Source organism: Zalophus californianus, chromosome 15 (assembly GCF_009762305.2).
Source record: "Zalophus californianus isolate mZalCal1 chromosome 15, mZalCal1.pri.v2, whole genome shotgun sequence".
Taxonomy (NCBI): Eukaryota; Metazoa; Chordata; class Mammalia; order Carnivora; family Otariidae; genus Zalophus; species Zalophus californianus.
The window spans coordinates 11,272,893-11,287,993 of record NC_045609.1 but is presented as its reverse complement, the minus strand read 5'-3'; the positions used below and the strand labels follow the sequence as shown (position 1 = coordinate 11,287,993).

The following is a 15,101-nucleotide window of genomic DNA, read 5'->3' as shown; positions in this document are numbered from 1 at the left end:
TATTATTTCACATATTCCAAGTTGAAATCTCTTTCTTATCTACTTTGTTACTGAAACAAAATGATTATACCACCCTTGAAGGGGCCATAGGATATTGTTCCTTTCCTCTTGTTTTATCGCCGCTAAGAGCAGGTAAACATTCAGACAAGTACAGCTGCAATCTGACTTAAGACTAAGCGGTTGAACAAGGTCTGCGCCAGGCTGGGATGGGCGATGCGTGTGGTCCACGGGCCTTCTTACCCTGAGACCCAAGCTGCTGGGGCAGCTCCCAGCCTGAGACATAGGGTTTCCATGGCCAAGCATGGATGTACAGGAGGGTTAACAGACACCTGAGGTCTCTGAGAACTTCTTTTCGCTTGTGGCAGATGTTACGTTCACTCATGTTTTCTTGACCCAAGCAAGTCATATAGCCAAGCCCAAAATAAGTAGGGCGGAGATTACTCCACATACAGGGAAGAAGGAAGAGGGAGAATATATAGAAACAAGAGTATAATCTGTATTATGTGCCAAGCAGGTGTTTTGTTTTATGTTTAGTATTGTCCTCATAACAGATAAAACAATGAGTTATTTCTTTTGCTATCCTCCAGTTGAAGCCATAGCTTGTTGACATATGAATATTGCTATAAGGAGTTGGTATGGGAAGACAGATTAAACTGGTTGAGGTCTATGCTTTGGTTTGCCTTGACCTAAATGTAGAGTTGGGAGATGTAGACTATACATCCTCAGAATTCCCTTATTCATTCATTCCACAAATATGTCTTAGTTCCCACTGTGTCCCTGGCACTGGATAGTAAATGGCGTACAAAACAGACAGGACTCTTACCTTAAAAGATTTCATGGTGTAGTAGGGAAGAGAGGTGCTTTAAAGGAAGGAATGGTGTGCCATAGAATGAATAATGGGGGGTGGGTTGGAAGGTGGCAGCAACAATGTAGAGTCCTTAGATGTTGTTTCTAGAAACTGACAATTTGAGGGTGATTAGACAGTAGGTGAAGTTGTGCTCTTCAATAAGAACCTAGAATGCAGATGTTCTGTGTTGCTACAATGAACAGGTTTATCTATATTTGACCATCGGCCAGGCTAACAGTCTTCTTGAGACACTGGGGGGTCTAGTTAAGATATGGGAATCATTGTCCACTATACTTTGAAGGAGAAAGCCTGCTCAATTATACCTTCCCCAGAACTGGGTGCTAGCAGCTGAGACCCATGGTTGTGTGGTTTCCTGGAGGCCTAGGTGGTACACAGGGTGGGTAATCATTCACTTTGGGTTTCTAATGCATGAAGCTTCTGATTCTGAAGTTTGGGAGGTGCGGTCTGGAACAATTCTGCACTGTCAAGCTTTCAGTGGAATACCTGTGAGCCGGGCAGCATAGATACGGTAGGTGGGCATGGACAGGATGAGAGAGTACCTAAGGACGTGACAGAGTTTAACAACAAATAATCACAAAGAAATCCTCAGCCCCTACTGTGTACCAGGCTAAGTGCAGGATGAATATTAATACACAAGTCATATAATAACCCATGTCCTGATGAGTTTATATTACAGTCTCACTAAGGACGCTTTCCTAGATGAATGAGTCATTCCCTTTATTGTGAATATATCAAGTTTCTACTTTTAATTCTACAGTGTCACCCATGAGCCATCTTAATAATTTAAATAAATAGTCTAGGAAATTTAGTACATTGAAAAGAATTATGTGCTTTTAAAATTGACTCTATTTTGAAAGAAATGGCTTTACTTTAGGCATATTCTGGCCATACTTTTAAGGTTTTATGTGTTGGAAGGTCATGATATGTGGTAGAAGCAAAATGACCTGAATTAAGAGCCCATTGTCACCAGATTCCCAGTAGAAACTTTCCCAAGTGCAATGTCACAGATCATGTTTGTTTCATGAGCTGCACAAATCTGGTGGAAACCAGAGCTGCGTTGGTGGACGTGTGGGGCTGTGAAGGATGTATGAAACCATAACTCATGTCAGAGGAATTAGCCCTCCGCTCGCTTACTTCTGACTGGGCAGTGTAAGAGCAAATCACGGGTCACAGACAAGGGCAACATAGCTTAAGGCAGAGTTTTCTGGCTTCTTGAGCCTGCTTAGCCAAGTTGGAAAGGGACAGTCAGGATTTTCCAAGGAGTGCTCAAATTTTGAAAGAAAGGCAGTCCCCACATCCAGATGGAGACTGTATCGAAAAGAGGTGCCCCAAACCTTGGGGTGACGGAAGATGAAGAAGCTCCAAGTGCTACCAGTTGGAAATTTCCAACGTAGAATTGTATGCAGAGGAAAACTTGTAACATATGTAGTACTGACTAAGGGAAAAAAACAAACAAACCACTATGCTATCATGAAACCTGCCACAGAAAACCATAAAAACAAAAGTGTTTCAGTAACTTCTTTTTTATTATGTTATGTTAATCACCATACATTACATCATTAGTTTTTGATGCAGTGTTCCATGACTCATTGTTTGCATATAACACCCAGTGCTCTGTGCAGAATTTGTGATGTACACAGATTTCTCCTCTGATTCAGAATTTTGAAAAATGTCGCCTGTGTAACCTTGCTCCCACCCTCCTCCCTTCCGCAGATCCGTGGACATACTGGAGTTGACAGAGCAGGAGGAGCTGCTAAAATTCCACTATCACACTCTCCGGCTTTACTCCGCTGTCTGCGCTCTTGGGAACCATCGGGTGGCGCACGCTTTGTGCAGCCACGTGGATGAACCTCAGCTGCTCTACGCTATCGAGAACAAGTACATGCCCGGTTTGCTGCGCGCGGGCTACTATGACCTGCTGATTGACATCCACCTTAGCTCCTACGCCACGGCCAGGCTCATGATGAACAGTGAATTCATCGTGCCCATGACGGAGGAGACCAAAAGCATCACCCTTTTCCCCGACGAGAACAAAAAACATGGCCTCCCAGGGATTGGCCTCAGCACCTCCCTCAGGCCCCGAATACAGTTTTCCTCCCCCAGTTTTGTAAGCATTAATAATGAATGTTACCAGTACAGTCCAGAGTTCCCGCTGGACATCCTCAAGGCCAAAACCATTCAGATGTTGACAGAAGCTGTTAAGGAGGGCAGCCTTCATGCCCGGGACCCCGTTGGGGGGACCACTGAGTTCCTCTTTGTACCTCTCATCAAGCTTTTCTATACTCTGCTCATCATGGGGATCTTCCACAATGAGGACTTGAAACACATCTTGCAGTTGATAGAGCCCAGTGTGTTCAAGGAAGCCGCCACTCTGGACGAGGAGACAGATGCGCTGGACAAAGAGCCCAGCCCAGAAGATGCCAAGCCAGAAGGAGCTGGTGAAGAAGAAGCCAAAGGGGATAAGAGGCCAAAGGAAGGCCTGCTCCAAATGAAACTGCCTGAGCCAGTTAAATTGCAGGTAATCAGAAGAAATGATTTTAGTGAATTTCAGAGTTACTAACTATGAAGGTATTGATATTTGCCTTTGCTTCCTTTACTCTTGGGGGTTGTGTGTGTGTACTTTTGGGTTCCTATGTCATGATAGTTTTTCATAAAATTAACTAACTTCCTGTTGTGCTTTGGGATGTGCCAGTATAATAATTGTGTTGCATTTAGAATGGAATTCATGAATTTTCCAATGGAGTCAACTGATAGTAGTTCATAAGAGATACCGTTAGTCATTTGTGTCTGTGTGTGTAGCTGTAGGTGTCTGCCTGCCAGCTCTTTTTCTCCTCCCTCTTCGTTAGCAATTTCTTTGTTGGAATGCCTGGAATAGAAGGCACCTCATCCCTTTCTTACCCTGCCGCCACTTTCTACCAACATACTCTATCAGTTAGAAATCCTTTTGGCTTCAGGTGGAGGAATATGCAACTAACCATTTAATGGATAAGCAATGAAACCACTTAATTAATTTACATAGGAAGTCTGAAAAGGTACACAGTTCTAGGACATCTAGAACGTTCTCAGGAACCCAGCTCTTAATATTTTCCTGTGCTCCTCAGTGTGTGGTTTTCATCCTCAAGTGAAATGATCCTGTCACTCATTACCCACTTATACCAATTTTGAAAAAAAGGTGTTCTAGTCTTTTATTATTATTTTTTAAAGATTTAATTTATTTATTTGACAGAGAAACACAGAGAGGGAACACAAGCAGGGGGAGTGGGAGAAGGAGAAGCAGGCTTCCTGCGGAGCAGGGAGCCCGATGTGGGACTCGATCCCAGGACCCTGGGACCATGCCCTGAGCTGAAGGCAGATGCCTAACGCCTGAGCCACCCGGGTGCCCCCTAGTCTTCTATTATTGATGGGGAATTGTTGCCGCAGGACCCCCTGTCTAACTTCTCATTATGTATCTTACTCGCCATAGCACCTGTAGCTGCAGAGGAGGCCAGGATGGTAAGTGTCCACCAGAAGAACATGTATTTACCCTTTCGGCTTAGAAAAATTATGTTTTATCCCCTGGGACCAAGCACAGTGCTGTGTACGCAAAATCAGAATTCTGTTCATGGAAGAGTTGGCCACTAAGCATGTCTGCCACGGATTTTGATTTGATATGCATTAACCATTTAAAGATCGAGAAATTAAATCTGATGTCTTTTTTCATCATGTTTTTAGATGTGCCTGCTGCTTCAGTACCTCTGTGACTGCCAGGTCCGGCACCGGATAGAAGCCATTGTGGCCTTTTCAGATGACTTTGTAGCAAAGCTCCAAGACAATCAACGCTTCCGATACAACGAAGTGATGCAAGCCTTAAACATGTCAGCTGCGCTCACTGCCAGGAAAACGAAGGAATTTAGATCGCCCCCTCAAGAGCAGGTACAAGAATGAAATGGAAATGGAAATGAAATGGAAATTCTTCCTTTTCACTTTGGGTTTTACTTCCTTCAGTATCCATACATTACGACATTATATCCTAAGTTCCCAGGGCGGTTGTTTTCCTGTTCTCCTTGAATAAGCCGGGTTGACTTAGTCAGTAATTCTTTGTTTTGCCAAAAAAAGTCTACTCAGTTAGCTTAAACAGACAAGAGGCTTACTGAAAGGGATCATGTGTATTGTAGACTCTTGGATGAGATGTGTTTGCCAGATTCTGAGGTTCTGCAAATAGAAACAATATCCAGCCACAGGTGGATCTGCTTTGGCTGGCAAGGTACCACCCCAGTGAAAAGGAGCCCTTCCCTCCTAAGACTCAATGTCAGATACTTTCTGTTTGGTCCCTCCTGAAAGACCAAATGTCACTGCCCCAAGGCTTGCTGGAAGATGGATCACCTGTTTATGGTTCTTCTGATTGCTCACTCCAAACCCAGCTCTCTTCCTGGCATACAGTAGAACAAGGGGCACATGCCTGAGCCAGACAATGGACTAGTCTGGAATCTACTTCAAGATGGGATGCATAGTGTGGGAAATGACCAAGATGGTGGTGAAAAGGTAGAACTGCCAGATCTAATCTTCAGTCTCTTACCCTTAGCATTTCCCTGTATCAAGATAATTGCCAAGTGAAAATGTTTAGGAACTAATAGCAGAATTTGCTTTCTCACCAGAATGTAACTTCTTTGAGGGAGGGGGCATGGAAATTTGTTCATTGCCATGAACAACATGTATTGAGCACAAAAAGAGTCCAAGCTCTCCCAAATTAACTCCATTTGTTAAGCTGCTAAAGGGAGGCTCCTACTTCTGGAAAAATGGAGTACGGGTGCCTTTTTCTATTCTTCCTTCTAAGTACAACTAGAAGGAATTACATAAAAATTACACAAAAGACTAGATAGGAAGACTCCAAAAGATAGAAGCAAGGAGACGGGCTATGGAACTTGGGACCTGAGGAACACCGTGGTGGTGAGTCCCCTGGGTTTTCTTTTTGCCTCATCTATCCCAGACTTGGGGGTAAAGGAGCCAGCAACCCAGAAATGTCAATGGGCATCGACAAGAAAAGCCTCAACCAAAGACTTCGATGTCTAGCCAGAAGACCAAGAAAACCGTCTCTCTAGCAAAACCGAAAACTTTTAGGTACTAAACATACTACTCCAGCCGAACACTAGACAGAGCTGTGCTCCACCTCCACCCCAACCAGCAGACGCTGAGGGGGGAGCCTAGACTTCCACCTTCATCAGGCTCTAATGAGGTGCTCCAGGTGGAACTATGGGGAGCTGGTGAGAAGTAATGTGGCCTGCTTCTTCCAGAGTGTCACTAGAGACCAGAGAGGGAGACGTATATGGCACTCTGGCCCTTTCCAGCCAGGGTTGTATGAGTACAGGTCTAGTGGGGAACTGGATTTCCCAATCTCACCAGTGAGAACAAGGTCTTCTTCCTCTCTCAAGTGTCCATGGAGGCTGAGTAAGGAAAAGGGCTTCCATTCCCACCTGGCAGTAGCAAGTAACACGGCAGCTCAAACTTCTCCTGCTAGCTAGTGTCAGAAGACGCTGGACATTTAAATAAGGTCCAGAAGTCTCATAAGACCAAAATGTCAAGGTTTCCATTTAAAAAAAATCACTCATCACACCAAGAGCCAGAAAAAACTTGAATGAAGAAAAGACAATCAATAGATACCAACTCTAAGGTGACGGAGATGTTAAATTTGTCTGACAGGGCTTTTAAAGCAGCCATCATAAAACTGCTTTGAAATGGGGGGGGGGGGAAGTCTTCACAAAGAAATAAAGATAGAAAGAAGAACCAAATGGAAATTTTAGAACTCAAAAATAACCAGAATAAAGAAACCTTCAGTGAATGGACTTAGCAGCAGAAGGAAGGAGAAAGAGAAAAGAATCACTGAACTGAAGAGAGAACAAGAATTGCCCAGTTCAGGGACGTCTGGGTGGCTGTCGGTTAAGTGTCTGACTTCTGATTTTGGCTCAGGTCATGATTTCAGGGTCGTGAGATTAAGCCCCATGTCAGGCTCTGTGATCTGCAGGGAGTCTGCTTGAGATCCTGTCTTTCCCTCTCCCTCTGCCCCTTCCCTGCTCCTGCGCACGCTCGCTCGCTCGTGCTCTAAATAAATAAATAAATAAATAAATAAATAAATAAATAAATAAATAATCAATCTTTAAAAATAAAAAAAGAATTATCCATTCTGAAAAACAGAAAAAGAAAAAGCCCCAGGAACCTGCAAATATAACAAAAGATCTAACATTTGTGACATTAGAGTCCCAGAGATAGGAGAAAGGGGGAACTAAAAACAAACAGAAACCTTCGAAAAATAATGGTTGAAACATTTCAAGTTTGGCAAAAGATATCAAGAAAGAGACTCAAGAAGCTGAATAAACCAGATACCCAAAGAAATCTAAACCAAGACAGACACATCATCGTCAAACCTCTGAAAACTAAAGACACAGAAGAAAATCTTGAAAGCAGTGAGAAAGATATGACACCTAGAGAGGGAAAAGCAACACGTGAGTGACTGTGATTTCAGGTCAGAAAACATGGAGGCCAGACAGAGACGGAAGAGGCCCACCGGTTTCCAACTGGAAAAAAACTGAAAACCCAGAATTCTATAGGCAGTGAAAACATCCTTCAGGAATTCAGGGGAGATCAAGACAGTCACCAATGAAGGAAAACACTGAGAATTGGACTACAGCAGATCAACCCTGAAGGAATCCTAAACAAAGTCCTTGAAACAGAAAAATGACAGTAGAAGAAAATTGTGAAAAGCTGGAACGAAGAAAGAATTATGGAAGGTGTTAAAGCATGGATAAATGCAATGCATTTTCCTTTTCATTTTGAGTTTTCTAAGTTATATTTGATGGTTGAAGCAAAAATGATAAAGCTGTCTAATGTGTTCTAAATATGTAGGAAATATTTAAGACTATTTTTTAATTTTTTTTTTAAATTTATTCATCTATTTATTTTAGGGAGAGCGAGCACGTGTGCATGAGCTAGAGCAAGGGGCGGGGGCAAAGGGGGAGGGACAAGTAGACTCTGTGCTGAGCCTAGAGCCTGATGTGGGGCTGGGTCCCATGACCCTGAGATCATCACCCAAGCTGAAACCAGGAGTTGGATGCTTAACTGACTGAGCCACCCAGGCACCCCAAGATATTTATATTTTAAATAAAGGAGGATAGGGGTATAAAGGGAGGTGAATTTTCTGTGCTTCACTCAAACTGATATTGATGCCAGTAGTCTGTGATGAATTATGTATGTATAATGTAATATCCAGAGCAACCACTTAAAATGCTATACATAGAGATACACTAAAAAAATGCCAGGGATAACTCAAAATGAGGGGATCCTAAAAATAGTTCAAGGAACCCATAGCAAGTTGGGAAAAATGAGGCAAAAGCGAAAAAAAACATGTAAAATTACAGGCTTATGTCATAGCACATCAATAAAGTCATGAATATAAATAATCTAAATACACTAATTAAAAGGCAGAGATTGGCAGAGTGGATTTTAAAGCTTGGCCTGACCATATGCTGCTAGGTCTCTATGAGATATTTCTATGATGAGATGTTTCTAGGAGAAACTCACATCAAAAAGAATGATGTAGACAGGTTGAAAGTGAAAGGATGAAAAAAGATATCTATTTATCTATGTCTATGGAGGTGTAGATATGTAGATATAGACATAGATATTTTTAAATTTTAGGTAGTTAACATACAGTGCAAAATTGGTTTCTGGAGTAGAATTCAGTGATTCGTCACTTACATATAACACCCAGGGCTCATCACAAGTGCCCTCCTTAATACCCATCACCCATCTAGCCAATCCCCCACCCACCTCCTTCCACCAACCCTCAGTTTGTTCTGTGTCATTAAGAGTCTCTTATGGCTTGTTTCCCTCTCTCCGTTTTTTCTTTTCTCCCTTCCCATATGTTCATCTGTCTTTCTTAAATTCCACATATGAGTGATATCATATGGTACTGACTTATTTCACTTAGCATAATATACCGTAGCTCCATCCATGTCATTGCAAAAGGCAAGACTTCATTCTTTTTGATGGCTGAGTGATATTCCATTGTACAGATATACCACATCTTCTTTATCCACTCATCAGTTGGTGGACATTTAAGCTCTCTCCATAGTTTGGCTAATGTTGATAAGGCTGCTATAAACATCTGGGTGTATGTATCCCTTCAAATCTGTGAAAAAAGATATATTGCGAAAAATTAAAATAAGTGTATATCAGAACAAAGAGATATCACAGGCGGACAGGAACATTATACAATGATAAAAGAGCAACTCACCAAGAAGACAAATGTACATATACTAAATAATAGAGCTGAAAAATATGTGAAGTCTGCACAGTAAGGACTGAAAGAAGAAATACATAAATACACAATTATAGTTGGAGACTTCAACACCCCTCTGTCAAGAATTGATAGAATAGCTAGACAAAAGTCAGCAAGAATCTAGGAAAACACAACCCTATCACTACCTAACAGGATCTTTGGATATTTGTAGAACACTCCACCCAAAAACATAATACATTTTTTTTTTCAAGTTCCCATGAAACATTCTCGATGATGGACTGTATCCTGGGCCATAAAACAACCTAAACAGATTTAAAAGCATTGGATTTTTTTCATACAGAATCTTTTTTCTGACCACAATGGAGTTCACCTTAGAAATCAATAAAAGAAAGATAACAGGACAATTTCCCAATACTAGGGAATTAACACAATTTTAAATAACCCATGGTGGAAGTTTCGGGGAAATTTAAAAATACATTGAACTGAAAGAAAATGAAAATATCACATATTAAAATTTGTGGGAATAGCTAAAGCAGTGCTGAGAGGATAATTTATGACACTAAATATTTACATTTAAAGAGAGAAAAACAAATCAATAAGCTTCCATCACAAGCATTTAGAAAAAGAAGAGAAAAATCCAAAGCAAGCAGAAGGAAGGCAATAATATAGGTAAAAGCAGAAATCAATGAAACTGAAAACAGGACAATTGAAAAAAAAAAGGAATCTAAAAACTGGTCATTTAAAAATATCAATAAAATCTACAAACTGCTGAAAAGGCTAACAGAAGCCACAAATTACCAATATCAGGAATGAAATGAGGTATCACTACAGACCCTGCAGACATCAAAAGGATCAGATGGGAATGTATGCATGCATATCTTGTATGATTTCATTTATGTAACATTCTTGAAATGACAATAATATGGAAATGGACAACAGATTAGTGATTGACGGGAACAAGGGATGAGGAGCAGGCAGGAGGGTAGTGGTTGTGATTATAAAGGGGTAGCAGGAATGATCCTTCAAGTGATGAAATTGTTCTCTGTTTTGACTATCAATGTCAGGGCTCTGACTGTGATATTGTACTGCTGTTTTGTAAGATGTTACCCATTCCCAGGGGGAACTGGGTAAAGGGTGTATGGTATCTCTTTGATTATATCTTACAGCATATGCATGTAGTTATCGCAAAATAAAAGTTAAACAAGAATTTCACGTAAAAAAGTCTAAAAAGCAAACTTAAAATTGTTTCCCCAGGGGAAATTATGAAACAGCAACATTCTTCATTCATAAATGTAGTATTTTTGTGTCTAAAGCTAAAACAAATGGAGGATAGTTTCTTGAAGTTTATTTAATTGAACCATTAATGTTAGTAAAAGCATAGCTATCCACTGTATTTTCTATTTGGATTTTTCTTCATCTTTGCTGTATATCCTTCTCAAAAAGTGTTCTTTAAAATACTCCATGAAGTTTAGAAATTAGCAAGAAAAAAAATGGAAATCTAGGAGAAGCATAATAAAATATTTTTAAAATAATATTTAGATTTTAGTTGATTTAAGAACACTAAGTATACAAGGGTCTAACATACTCTGGAATTGAGGAAAAGGAAGCAAATTATGTGACTGTTTTGCAGCAAGCTAAGCTTTGAATAGTTTTATTTATTTTTTGGTATTCGTTGTATTGAGTGATAATGATTTTTCATATGTTGGGCATCAATTTATGAATACTCAAAGGTTTGAACATCTTTAGGTTTTTATGATTTTTTTTTTTGCTGTCATTCCTGAATTCACTGTTCTTTTTCTCTTGTTCTCCTTCTTGTTTTCCCAAACTTTCAGATCAATATGCTTCTCAATTTTAAGGATGACAAAAGTGAATGTCCATGTCCTGAAGAAATCCGTGACCAACTCTTAGATTTTCATGAAGATTTGATGACACATTGTGGTAAAGTCTTCTTGACTTAACAACTCTTATTAGATGTGTTATATATTTATTTACTTGTTTATTTATTGAGAAATAATTATATTAAGAAATAATTGACATATACCACTGTATAAATTTAGGATGTACTTTGTGATTGTTTGATTTACCTACATTTTGAAATGATTACCATGATAGGTTTGGCTAACATCCATCTTCTCATATACATGCAATAAAAAGAAAGGAAGAACAAATAAAGGCAAATTTGTTTTTCCTTGAGACAAATACTCTTAGGATTTACCCTCTGAAAAAGAACTTTCCTGTATATTGTACGGCAGTGTTAGCTACACTCATCATGCTGTGTGTTGCATCCCTAGTACTTATTTAAAGTTTGTAACTTTTGACCACTTTCCTTGAATTCCTCTCTCCCTACTCCCCACTTCTAATAACAAATATGATCTCTTTTTCTCTGAGTTTGTTGTTTGTTTTTAGTTTCCACATATGAGTGAGATCACATGGTATTTCTCTTCTCTCTGTCTGACTTCTCTTAGCATAATGCCTTCAAGTTCTGACCATGTTGTCACAGGTGGTAGGATTTCCTTGTTTTTTGGCTCAATAATATTCCATTGTATGTATATACCACGACTTCTTTATCCATTCATTTGTTGGTGGGCACTTAAGTTGTTTCCATATCTTGGCTGTCGTAAATAATGCTGCTGTGAACAGGGGGGTGCAGATACTTTTTTCAAGTAAGTGTTTTCATTTCCTTTGGATATATTCCCGGAAGTGAATTACTGGATCATATGGTAATTCTATTTTTAAATTTTTTTTTAGATTTTATTTATTTATTTGACAGAGAGAGAGAGAGACAGCTAGAGAGGGAACACAAGCAGGGGGAGTGGGAGAGGGAGAAGCAGGCTCCCCGCTGAGCAGGGAGCCCGATGCAGGGCTCGATCCCAGGACCCTGGGATCATGACCTGAGCCGAAGGCAGACACTTAACAACTGAGCCACCCTAGCACCCCTATTTTTAAAATTTTTTGAGGATCCTCTATACTGTTTTGTTTATTTTTTGCTTTTGAGTTATACGAGTCCTTTGTAATATTTTAGATATTAATTCCTTATCAGATATATAGTTTACATACATTTCTTCCCATTCTGTAGCTTGTCTTTTCACTTTGTTAGTGGTTTCTTTTGGTTTTTATGGAAACTGTTTAGTTTGATGTAGTCCCATATATTTATTTTTTGCTATTGTTACTTGTAGTTTAGGTGTCATATCCAAAAAATTATTACCAAAATCCATATCAAGGGGCTTTATTGTTATGTTTTTTGCTAGGAGTTTCATGATATCAGGTCATACATTTAAGTCTTTCCTCTATTTCTAGTTAATTTTTATGAGTGGTTAAGATATGGTCCAGTTTCATTCTTTTAAATGTGAATATCCAATTATCCCAGCCCTGTTTATTGAACACTACCTTTTCTCCATTGGGTATTCTTGGCTCCCTTGTCAACTCATAGTAGACCATACATGCTTGGGTTTATTTCTGGGCTCTCAGTTCTTTTCCATATATCTCTTTGTCCATTTTTATGTCAGTACCATACTGTTTGATGACTATAGCTTTAATAGCTTAGCTTAAACCACGAAGTGTGATACTTCTTACTTTATTCTTCTTCCTCAGGATTTCTTTGGCTTTTAGGGAGATTTTGTGATTTCATACAAATTTTGGGAAGGTTTTATTCCTACTTCTATAAAAAATGCCATTGGAATCTTGATAGGGATTGCGTTGAATCTATAGATAGCTTTTGATAATATTACCATTTTAAGATGCCTTTCCATGTATTTGTATCCTCTTTCCTTTTCACCAGTCTCTTGTAATTTGTAAGAGATCTCTCACCTCCTTCATTAAACTTATTCCTAAGAATTTTATTGTTCTTGATGCTATTGTAAATGAGATTGATTTCTTCATTTCTTTTTCAGAAATTTCATTTTAGTTTATGAAAACACTTTATATTGTTGTATGTTAATTTTATGTCTTGCAACTTTATTGGATTCATTGATTAGGTTTAACAGTTTTTTGGTTGAGTCTTTAGGATTTTCTTTTTCTTTTTTTTTTTTAAAGATTTTATTTATTTATTTAATTGACAGAGAGAGAGAGAGAGAGAGAGAGAGACAGCGAGAGAGGGAACACAAGCAGGGGGAGGGTCAGAGGGAGAAGCAGGCTTCCTGCCGAGCAGGGAGCCCGATGCGGGGCTCGATCCCAGGACCCTGAGATCATGACCTGAGCTGAAGGCAGTCGCTTAACCAACTGAGCCACCAGGCGCCCCTAGGATTTTCTACGTATAAAATCATGTTGTCTGCATATAGAGACCATTTTACTTCTAGTGCCTAGTGAGATGATCATATGATGATCATATGATTCTTTTCATTCATTCTGTTATTGTGGTGTGTCACATTGATTGTCTTGCATATGTTGGACCATCCTAGCATCCCAGTGATAAATCTCACTCGATCATGGTAAATGATCCTTTTAATATGCTGTTGAATTCAGTTTGCTGGTATTTTATTGAGAAATTTTGCATCTGTGTTCATCAGGGATAGTGGCCTATGATTTTCTTTTCTGGTAGTGTCCTTTTGCATTTTTGGTAATCGGGATAATGCTGTCCTAGTAAAGTGATTTTGAGAGTGTTTCCTCCTCTTTCGTTTTTTTTGGAAGAGTTTGAGAAGAATTGGTGTAATTCTTTAAATGTTTAGTAAAATTCACCAGTAAAGCTTTGCTTCATTGTGAGGTTTTGATTACTGATGTACTCTCCTTACGATTAATGGGCCTATTCAGATTTTCCATTTCTTACTTGGTAAGTTGTATGTTTCTAAGAACTTTTCCATTTCTTCTAGCTTGTCCACTTTGTTCACTGATAATGTTCATAGTACTGTTTTACAAGCCTTTGAATTTCTGGGGTATCTTTTTAATTTTTTCATTTACAATGTCTCCTTTTTCATTTATAATGTTGTTGATTTGAGTACTGTCTTTATTCCCCTTAGGCTAGCTAAGGGTTTGTCAATTTTATTTTTTATTTTTTTCAGGAAATTAACTTAGTTTGGTTAATCTTTTCTATGGTTTTTTGATTTCTATTTCAATAATTTCTGCTCTAATCTTTCTTTTACTACCTTCAGGCTCTGTTGGTTCTTCTTTTTCTAGTTCCTTAAGATGTAGAGTTAGGTCGTTTATTTGAGATCTTTCTTCTTCATGTAGGCATTTATTGCTATGATCTTCCCTATTAGAAGTGCTTTAGCAGCACCCATTAATTCTGGTATGTTGTATTTCCAGTTTTGTTTGTCTCAGTAAATTCTTTCTTTTATTTCCCCTTAAATTTCTTCTCGGATTCATTGGTTGTTAAAGAGTGTTGTTTAATTTCTCTGTGTTCATGAATTTTCCAGTTTTTCCCTTGTCGTTGATTTCTAGTTTGTGGTCAGAGAAGATTACTGGTATAATTTCAACCTTCTTGAATTTGCTAAGACTTGTTCTTTGGCTTAACACATATACTATCCTAGAAAATATTCCGTGTACACTTGAGGAGAATGTCTATTCTGCTGTCACTTGATAGAATGTTTTTGTATATGTCTGTTACGTCCATTTGGTCTACAGTGTTGTTAAAATCCACTCTTTCCTTATTGATTCTCTCCTGTATGATCTATCCGTTGTTAAGAGTGGGATACAGAAGTCCCCCAATTATTACTGTATTACTCCTTATTTCCCCTTTTAGTTTTTTTAGTTTTTGCTTTATATGTTTAGGTACTTTGGTATTGGGTGTAAAAATATTTAATAATTATTTTATCTTCTTGATATATTGACCCCTTTATCATTATATAATGACCTTCTTTGTCTCTTTTTGCCATGTTTAAAGTCTATTTTGTCTGATGTAAGTATAGCTTCCCCTGTTTTGTTGTTGTTTTGTTTTGTTTGATTACCACTTGCTTGAAATGTCATTTTTCATCCTTTTGCTTAGTCTTTGTGTGTCTTTAAGGTTAATGTGAATCTCTTAGGGGCAGC

General features: G+C 38.9%; 1 protein-coding gene across 1 annotated transcript in view; it reads left to right on the top strand.

Annotated features, from left to right (window-relative positions):
* The window catches only part of RYR2 (ryanodine receptor 2), a 732,757-nt gene that overhangs the window by 519,652 nt on the left and 198,004 nt on the right, over positions 1–15,101 (top strand). The window contains 3 exon segments of the mRNA XM_027588196.2: positions 2,582–3,386; positions 4,580–4,780; positions 10,973–11,078. Of these exon segments, the coding sequence (XP_027443997.2) occupies positions 2,582–3,386; positions 4,580–4,780; positions 10,973–11,078 (1,112 nt within the window).